Source organism: Acyrthosiphon pisum, chromosome X (genome assembly GCF_005508785.2).
Source record: "Acyrthosiphon pisum isolate AL4f chromosome X, pea_aphid_22Mar2018_4r6ur, whole genome shotgun sequence".
Lineage (NCBI taxonomy): Eukaryota > Metazoa > Arthropoda > Insecta > Hemiptera > Aphididae > Acyrthosiphon > Acyrthosiphon pisum.
The window spans coordinates 123,826,022-123,837,100 of NC_042493.1; the positions used below are offsets into that span (position 1 = coordinate 123,826,022).

At 31.4% G+C, this 11,079-nt stretch overlaps 1 protein-coding gene across 1 annotated transcript in view; it reads right to left on the reverse strand.

Annotated features, from left to right (window-relative positions):
* The window catches only part of LOC100167856 (synaptotagmin 7), a 334,632-nt gene extending 323,763 nt beyond the window's left edge, over positions 1-10,869 (reverse strand). The window contains exons 1-2 of the mRNA XM_001945060.5: positions 10,752-10,869; positions 10,051-10,210 (exon numbers count right to left, since the gene is read on the reverse strand). Coding sequence (XP_001945095.2) covers positions 10,051-10,145 — 95 coding nt within the window. The 5' untranslated portion in view covers positions 10,146-10,210; positions 10,752-10,869. The remainder of the gene's footprint in view (positions 1-10,050; positions 10,211-10,751) is intronic.
* Positions 10,870-11,079: the final 210 nt, after the last annotated feature.

The following is an 11,079-nucleotide window of genomic DNA, read 5'->3' on the forward strand; positions in this document are numbered from 1 at the left end:
AGCAATGCAGTTTATAATATTATCACGGTTATGCTGATATTACGGTTACCGGACGAAATAATAACCACAATAAATTATATTTTATTTTATTATTATTTCAATAAATCGAAATCGTTATTGTCTGTATTTTTCTAAGACTGGCGGATGCTTTCGAGATAAACACAAAACTAGAACAATGTATCATTTACTAGTGATGCATGTTTACTAGTGTTACCTATACTAATAAATATATATAAATAAAAAAAAAAAACAAATAAATACTCGGATGGAGTAGAAACTGCAAGAAGCGACTTCGATTTCTTGCGCTCTAAATCAAATTTTGAAACGTAAACACAATAATACATCGATAGCAGTATACCCAATTTTTTTATTTTTGCTCGAGTCATTTCTCGAGATAATTTATTCAAATACACACCGTCATTCTAAAGACAGTCCGAGTAGATTTTTAATTTATAGCGACGATGTTGGTACATACTATTTTTTATTGGTGACATAAAAATAAACTATCAAATTCTAGTCGTGTTTTACTACGGTAATAACATTATGTAAAATAATACATTCTCAGACGTATAATATAACATATTTCGGTTAGCAAACAATAGTTGAACGTCGGGATTGGCTGCAGCGTTTCTATTCTGCCGATGCTTAAATCTAATAGAATCAAACCAAGACTATATTTTTATCTAATAAAATGTATAATAATATTCTATAAAATATAGTGAAACCTCCCCCAACGGACACCTCCGAACCGCAAACGTTTTTTTTTTTTTTTTAGGAACGATTTTCAAAGTTCTGATAACTGAACCCTCCGAAAAGCGGACAACATTTCTGTGACCGAGTGTGTCCGGTATTTAGAGGATTTACCGTTTATTCAAGTTTTTTCTATTCGACGAATAAAATTGTATGTAGGTAAATTCGAGACAACGACGTTCGGCAGCATAATAATACTCGAATGTTTTTTAATATATTACGCTTTCGTGCACATTTCATTTTCAATTTATGAACCATAAAATATTATGCGATGTCAATATTGATTAAATATTGTCTAGGTAGGTACCTAGTTAATATAATTCGTTTTGTACCAACTATATGGCGAAATATACTCGTATACGTAGGTACATTATATATTATTAAAATAATAAGTTAGTAATCGTGAGTAGGTTTGAAATTTAAATTAAATTTAGTTTTATACGATACAAACGTAATCATAATAATATTATGTAAACATCGATATTAATCGAATAAGAATAATTTAATTCTCTAGAAAATCGTTTTTATCGCTTAACGCGTATTTTCTATTACAAACAATCGTAAATTGTACATAATTATATTTTTGTATTAAAATATATTATAATATAATACTGTAGTTGCATACCTAATATCAATATTAAACTTTCTATATTATTTGATTATATTTTGAGTAATATTTTGTTACTTCAATCATACTGAAGTAATCTCAATGGATCTGTTTTTCTCTTCTTGTATACCATAAAAGTAAAATAAATTGTAAAAATGTATACAATGCATGATATCATGTGATTTTGAGGTTGGTATAGTTTTAATTTAAATGCATACCGTTTCGAATTTTATTACCACCTATATTTAATCCCTATTTATGTATTTCATATTGTATATCTATACTATTTTATTTTAGCGTATAAAAACCAAATCGAGTACACTGCCTATAACCTATAATAAAATCGTGTGATTGAATCCGACTGTTTAATCTGTTGAAAATAAAAACGGATTTAAACGAATTAAAGGAACGGAAAAATAATCATGAAATAAAGTTTACCAAATGATATGAATATATTTATTATAACCGATAAATTGATACTTCATAAATTATTTCACGTTTATTAGGGCACTTTATCACGGCGACGTTATAACCGCGAAACACGAATACAATAATAATAATAATAATAATAATATAAAGGCAGCTTTTGTTTTTAAATGTTCAGTTTTTAATTAATTTCAAATGACCGAAACACTTTGAGTGAAAAAAAATAAAAAAATAAAGCCATTGAAATCAGACAAATGTCAATCAATTAAAAATGTCGTACAAAATTTGAAAACAAAACGTTAATTAAATACGGGGGTGCGATAATAATTGGGACCGGGATTGAGTAGCCATAGAAAATCGCGAAAAAGCAAACGAGACGGCCGGCGGAGCTAAGGGTCGCCGGAAACTCGTATTGCTTCGCTGTTCACCAACCAAAATAGTGTTCCAAAGTGAAATATTAATGATTATTCAAAATTCGTGAGCAATTATAAGTTTATTTTCATCCGCGATAATTGAATACCGCATTTGAATGGCAATTCGAGTGGGGCTCATTATACGTTTAATTAGTGTTTGCATAATTACATCGTTTATGAATAATTTAGGTACAACTCGTAGACACATAATAGGTACAAGTATCTATATTATTTTTATGTCTAATTACATATCATTATTACGAACTTTGTAATTATTCGAGACTTGTACCCCTCCCCCCCTACGCATAAAACACGATACGTATCATATAGGCAATATAGGTTCGGGACGGTTCATATAATAGTTATCTTTGTACATTGAGCGTTTGACAATAATAATTGTATACCCTCAGTCCCTCGGACAGACGATAGTCACCCTTCATCGCTATTTGATACCACAAAACGAATACCATGGTGCATTTAGTTCGGGAATGCGTGTTAGGCGATTGTCGGAAGGAGCGAAAACAAAAAAATATATAACTCGCACCGTTCGTGTGTGTTGGCGAGTAGGTGCACCCCATACCCATTCGAGTATTCGTGTCTGTACTGTAACTTGGAGAAATTCACGCCGGAAACATAATGATATAGAGACGGACAAGTTCAAAAAGTTTAAAACTAAATAAAAAAAAAAAAAACAATATCGGTTATGATAATATTGTTGTGAGCATAAACTTATAAAAAAAATGAAACATCAAACCGCATCGATATCATATAATATTATTTGAATTAGTAGTTGTCAGTAGCATTTTGTAATGATAATATTACAATAATGTTATATTATAATAACGAGTAATATTAATATAATGTAATAAGAATATTTTTAACCAAAATATATAGGTACAATAATAATATATAATTATTATCGATATCGTTTCGTTTGTTTTTTTTTTTTTTTTTTTATAATTTGCCGAGTAAACATAATATTTCACTAGGGAAATAATACTGCTAATTATGTACACTCGATAGTTGCGTATTATAATAATAACATCGCTTTAAAACGTTTTTGATTATAATAATATTATTATTCATCGTTCGAAAACGGTTCTAATTAAATTTGTTTTTCTTTTAATAGCAATACAAAAACAATATTGTTGCGATACAAACACAAATCGCTGTGAATTATGCATGAGGGTGTCTTTTCGGTTGTTGGACAAAATTACAACAATTAAAATGTTCTATGAAATCGTTAGAGAATGTCTGTTATCAAAGTTCAAACATAAAAAAAAACAAAGGATATCCCATTTTATAGTTGGAAAAAAAAATGCTTCGTTTTATATCCGAAAATAATAATATGATGTTGACACAAAGTAGGTTTTTTATCATCAGACTAATACCATTTTGAAGGCTGTCCGTTATGTATTATTCAAAAGTATAAATTACGCGTACACTTGGAAACGTCTAAATATATTATATTGGCTTTACGGAGATCGTTAATAATATTAATTATTATTATTATTCTTTTCGCATAAAAATAATGTGTAATTTCGAATACAGCTGTATTATAATTGCTTACTTGCGGTTTTCTCGCTGATACAATGTAACTACATCGAAGCGAATACATTGTATTCCCGAGAGGAATTAATACACACAAAACCCGTAACAAACCAATCAAACTTTAATAAGAAAAAAAAATTGAATATCTGATATAATATAATTAAAAAAAAAAAAGAAAAAAAAAGAAACGTCTTGTATTTGCAAAATTGAATATTGAAAACATAATAATAATTGGGTTTCGTGAAGGATTATTATTAAAAATGATATTTACGCGACTTAATATTATTATTACTATTGTTATATTGATTTTGTTCGACAATTGCGCAAATATCAAGTACCTATACTGGCATAGTTTTATAATTGATATTATTTTTTAATTATAAAAAAAAACGACATCGGTATAAAAACGTATTGTTCATCGTAACGATTATTAATAATAATAATAATAATAATAATAATAGTAATAACAGAAATAACAACGATATGCGTTTTAATGTTAAACCAACAAAACATGACGACAAAAATAACAAAGGTCATTATAATAGTATTATTTAGTATTTAATTACGAATATTTAATATATTATTCGACATCTATGATCGGCTTTTGTATTTTGTCGAAAGGGATATGTACCTAAGTAATCAATGTTTAAGTGGATGGACGTTTTGAGATTGTGATATATTATGTGCACCTTTTTCGTGATAGTAAATACGTAAAAAATCAAAATCATAGAGATTAAACATTATTATTAATAAAATGTCATATCATTGTAATCTAATTCAAAATTTAACGGAAGACCTTTGCGATCATTAATATAATAATATTATTACAAAATGTATAAGACGGATAATGTTATTATGTAAAACGATACAATATTAACTAGCCGGTCCCGTGCACTTCGTTGCCCGTTGAATGTATCAACTCTTTATGAATCAAACTTTGTTCAATTCGTTATTTAATATTCGGTGTATGATGTTCGGCATTTATCTTAACTTTTCCGTTTCCCGAAATAAAAATTCTGATTCTCAGCAGTACATTATCGGGTAGACAATCTACCTGCAGTAGATCGTGGACCCCGTGCTGTTTGTACGTAAGTGTATGATTTAACTCTAAAGTATCAAAGTTATATCAAGTTTGTCGTATTTACTTAATTCCACCTATGGTGGATTAATACAATCGATTTTTACAAAATCCTATCCTAGCCCAACCGTACTAAAATCCGATGAATAAAAAAAAAAAATTAACCCTTGGTAAATTAACCTATCTTCTTCCCAGAGGTCTAATCTACCCACAAACATAAATTCATATATATATATATCTAACTATATAAAATATACACAGACTATGCCTAACTATACAGACTAAACTCAATGTAACAATACGGCAAACTTAATACTTTTAATAACTATGAAAATAATTCATTTTTTTTGGACTTTTCTCTTTTGACGGCTCATCTGCACACCGAGTTAGAAAAAGAAATCGCGATAATCGGTCCAGTAGAACTTCAGATATAACTGTCATAAGAAATCGCCTCAGGTTTTAATAATATATAAAGATGATTTAAATTTGTAAAACAATTTATTTATAATAGGTAGTTATACGATATTATGTATGAACCTTACCTGCCGTTTTGCGTTTTTTTTTTTTTAACTAAATCTTCGCGAAAAGTCCAACACAACACGAACCATTAATTTCACCGTCTAATTAGTTGATATACTTTGCTGGATATTTTTAATTATTATTTCCCGTTGTAGAAAAATTATTACTTTTATTTTTGTTCGTTTTTAAATCTCGTGATATTTCGAAAACGCGACGTTTGAACACTGTGAAATTTGTTGCCCGCCGTAATTACATTTATATTATTACAGTGTTACGAGCATGGGGTTTTAAATTTGACTTAAAACTACGTGACTCGACCACGACTGCAGTGTCTATCTATTATATTATCGCCGCCGCTGCCAGTGGCGAGGCTGTAATATAATATTTAGGCATCGTTTTTTACAGTCGTTTTTTTTTTTTTTTTTTTTTGACAGTGCCGTAATAATAAACTATACGCTGCAACCTTTGGTGCGTTTCTCCCGAAATAACAAATGAAAATAATTATTGTGCAATGCGTTGTGCACATAAATATTAAATAATATTAAAAAGTCAAATTTTAACGAGGGAATTTTCGGGATTTGTGGGAACCGCGCGAACTTTGAAATATATTACACGATGCGAACGTGTTATAGAGGACGGGAGAAAAAACCGACGTTAGCTCTGTGACGCAAACATTAATTTTTTTTTTCCTTTCACTGCGTCCCTATCAAATAAATTGTTTTTATCACATTTCTAACGATACGAAAATATTATAAATATTTCAAGTTTAATTAGCGAACAATATAATAATCAAAAAAAAAATATTACGCTCTGGTCGACCTTTTTTTCCGGACTTTCGTTTTTTCTTCTCGGCAGTCGTTATAATGTAAAATATAATAATTTTAATATCGTGTAATATTATTAATATGCTACGATCACACGGCATTTCGATCATCGGTATCGGCGTGTACCTAATGTCGGTGCGAGAAAATATAATATTGTCATGCCGCCTGCAGCCGTGTACCGCCGCGCCGAGACTTTATTTTGGCTAATTAAGATTCAAAAATTCATAATATAGACGAAGGTGTACATAATATTATTTTAATCTCAAATTGAAAATTAAACTTTCAGAGTAATAAAACAACGTTACAGTGTTCAGAGAAACAAGCCTGGATTAACCTAGATAAATGGAGATTTTTCGAATGGGTGGGGGATTTGCACAAGTCAGAGTCTATTTTATTTTTCACCCGTGAGCTCAAAAATCCCAACTTTTGGTGGTAAAAAATGCGCAAGACTTAAAATATCTATCATACCTATATTATAAGGCATGTCTCGTGGATCTAATAATAATTGTTAAATTTATTAAGATAACACCGCGGTAAAATGAATATATTTTTCGCCTCGCTTTGTGGCCTTTAAAACTAAGTGAGATTGTTAGCAAACGCGATGTCGTTTCACAATTTTACTACGATAAGAAATATGGGTAACCCACTTGTACGTTATATTATAGTAGCTTTGAGTTTTGACACTGTTCGTCGTCGAAAGCGCCGAAAAAAAAAACCCAAGAAAATACAATGGAATTTAATATATTTGATGCCAGTCGGAGCGATAACAATCATTTTTAAGACTTATAGGCTAGGGTGTCTTAAAATTAAAAAAATTTTTCAAATGGAGACAGGAAAAATTGACATATTTTTATTGTTTATTATTTCAGCGGAATATTATAATTTCTGTAGGTAGTGTGAGTTCTAATTTCCATGTGATGCGAATCGCTAACGTTATTCGAAGGTTTTATTCCGCTCATATTATACGCGTCCCTAAGACTCGGAAAACTCGGATGATAATTTATGTAGGTTCCCGTTGTGTTTTTCCATAACAACTTTGGCGACATTTCTCTAGTCATTTTTTGTCTGTTCTTTATTTATTTATTACTATTATTATTATTATTTTTTTTCAGTTTGAGCCGAACGTTTTAATAAAACTCTTGCGGACTAACCAGTTGACGGGTTAATCTTCCTCCTCCCCCCCCCCCCCCCCATCCCGATTACTATTAATCCGGGATTATCATAATAAATGTGCTCGGGCTTAATTTGTCCCACCGACATATATGAAACCACATTTTTGAAATTTCACTCACTTCGTCGTCGTCGTCGTCTATGCGGAAAACGCGGAAAACGTCATAAAACGATTAAATGATTTTTTTTTTTTCTAAAATTTTGATTTTCGATATCCCAATAATAATTATTGTGTACGAAACGGAAATGTTTTGAATAATATTATATTATTATGTATTAGGTGCCGTTTTTAAAATTATTAACCGTACTATTACAACGGATCTATCTCGTATTTTAAGTTTATTTCACGCGTATTGCCCTAACTTTATTTTACGATTGCGATTTGTCGAACAAAAACCTTACTGTTTTAAAGTTTACAATCCCGCGCGTCCACTCATGATGTTTAATAATATATATATATATATGTTGTAAAAAACGTGTACGGTGAACTAATATTTTATTAACTTCGACGGACTTAATTAACATAAAATAAAGTTTAAAATTATGCATTCCAGAATCCACTTTAAAAGTACATCAGATTTTTACATAATATTTTTTTACGCGTTATACATTAAGCGAAGACTCGTAGTATCATTAATATTATTTTTTACATTTTGAATTAAACATAAAAAAAAAAAAACAACAAACAAACATAATGGATTTATCTGTTTATGTCTACGCTGTATCGTGTTTTTACGAGCAAAATTAACTATTTAAGAGGGTTTATTAACAGAATTAGGTTAGGTATACGTTTATAAAGATTTTATTGCTATTATTATTATTATTTTTTTTTTTTTGTCAGGTATTGAGGTATTATGAAGATATTATCGCTATCGTTTTTATTCATTTTTCGATCGACCCGATTAATAATAATAATTGATTCAGTTGTTTGTAGTGAAAACCGTACATTTTTAATATTCCTGACTGTAGGTACCTACCTATATTGTATTTTGTAAAACTTGTTCGGAGCGTTATTTTTTCCACGCCTAATACGTCTGATTCAATGACCAAAATGTCAGAGAATTGTGTTTTCTAGTCGGTCAATGAGAAACGCGGGTAAGTACTATAGATTATAGGTGCGTAAAAAAACATCTTCTCTATGAAAATAATATATCATAACAATATAAATTCTAATTACAAATATTTCTTAGAAACCATATTTATCATCAAATACTTTTGGATGGGTATCATAGGCGATACAGTTTTAGTTGATGAATAATAGTGTAATATCATATGCAAGCGTTTTACAATAATTAATACAATTATTTATTATGTTTAGTATGTTTTCGCAAGTGTGTTCAAACGATTTGTTTAAACTACAATTTTTTTTTTTTAATAAACTACGCGACGGTAAGTGCTGTGAGTGTAATAATGTCATATAAATCGAGTCGGAACAAATAATAATAGTAACACCGACAGTCATGATACACCAAACACCATCAGTTACATAACAATATTGAAATTATTTTATTTTTCAATAGGTAGCTAGCTAGTTTTTTTTTTTTTCACGTTTATTACCCTGTTCGGGAGTAAACGGTTTTATTTTATTATTATTATTATTATTATTACTGGCAGTTACTGATGCACTAGTGTTATTGTTTACAACCGATAGGTACAGAAAATAATATAATATTCAAGTGCAGAATTTTTTTTTTTCGAAAGTATAGGTACCCGTGATAGGTATTCGGGAAACATGTCAAAACAATATTCGATACAGGCACGATACTGCTGCAGAACGATATTGTTGTTGCACATAATATTATTATTATTATTATATCGAGAGGGTAAAAAACAAAAAAAAAAAAACATATAAAATACACGCAGAATTTGTGGAAACGATTTTTACTCGAACGCGTCCGCTCTCGCGATTTCGATTACAGTTATTGCATTACGGCGTGTCGTTAACCCGAACCCCGGTATCGGTGTTCATAATATTCAAATCAACAATACCGTGGTGTACATTAGAGACGTCTTTGCCGATGAATTACGAAATACAATGTACTATGCACACACACACCATTTACCCCTCCGGCCTGCTGTGGAGATACTACCTATACAATATAATACGCAGGTAAAAGTATATATACAAACGTATCTCGTGTGTTAATAATTTATACAACGCTGCAGACATTACCTAACAATAAGATAGCTGTCATCGGCTGGAAGGTCGGGGAAAACGACGGCAAACGGCAAGGTCGGGCGGGGGGATTGTTTTCCATTAGGAAAATTCGTCGTTTCCACCACGAGCGAAACGTATTTTTAGTCATTAAACCGGGTATGCCGATTTCATAACGATGATAACGATGTGTTATTACAACGGCAATAGTAGGTAATTATTATTATTAAAATAATATATTGTACAACTTAAACGGAAGCGTGCATGTGGAAAATCGTAATATATATATAACAACATAGTAATATTCGTTATCAAGCAAATTGGAAAAAGAAAAAATTACGGCGTAAAGAACAAATAAACAATTTGATTCGTGTACCTACAAAGTGGTGTATGATATTAAAATACACGTCGTGTATTTTTTTATATTTGTTTTTTTCACTTATTTGTATATTTTTATTTCTGATGTTTCGTCGGAAACGGTGCAGTAAAAAAAAAAAAAAAAAATTATGCAGATCGTTGTGCGTACAATAAACGTTAACAAATAGTATGACACTTACAAACTTTGCGAGAGCAGTTTTGTGACGCCCAACTTGGACATCGCATTATTTTTGAAACCGTCGAAAATCGAGTTAGCGGGGCTTTTATTATTCATATTCGCCGGCCAGCGATTTCACAGCTACTGAGGTGAAACTCGCAACGTGCGTGTAATAACGTCCGCTATATCATAATAATATAATAATAACAAAATGACAATAACAATAATAATAATAATAATAATAATAATAATAGAGATAATATTTTATAGTGCGCGGTTACGAAAAATTCACTCGGACGGTATGTCGCGGCTACCTTTTATGATACGGAGGGCACGTCGAAAACGACCGAAAGAAACTCGGGGGAGGAAATCGGATGATTGTTATTTTTTTTTTTTTTCGTTCGATTAGAAGCGAAACGCAATCGAATAAAACTGTAATATTACTGTTGGTCTGTGTGTATTTTTTTTTTTTTTTGTTTTTATCCTCTTGTGGCGGTGATGAATTTTGTAAAAAAAAAAAAAAAATGTCTCGAGTGATTTAAATAATGATAATAATACTGTAATTAATTTCGCGTGAACGTAATATTACGGGCAGGTCCGGCGGAATGCCGACGACCAGTGCGAGACGAAAATATTATTTTTATTGTTATTTATTATAATTATTTGTCATATTAAATTATTATTATCATATTATTATAACGACATTGTGTGTGGCATACGTACGTGTGTGTTGTTAACGGCGTCTCGACAAGAGAATATTATAATATCGCATACAGTTACGCAGCGGAGAGGTGATGGTGGGAGTAGCGTACCAAAACAAAGACTGAGGACGCGAAGTTTCCGAGCACGCTTTTTGTGTACGCGCCGGCGGTGTGCGCGCGCTTGTGTGTGTGCGTGTGTGTGTGTGTGTGTGGTCTTTCGTCCGCCCGTTTTCGAGGGGGGGGCGCGGCGTATACTCGGCACCGACCACCCGTCCCGCCGTACCCCTCGGGGCGGAGGGGGCCCTGGGAAGCGCGCGCGCGCGCGTACGCGTCACGCCGCGAGAACTGGG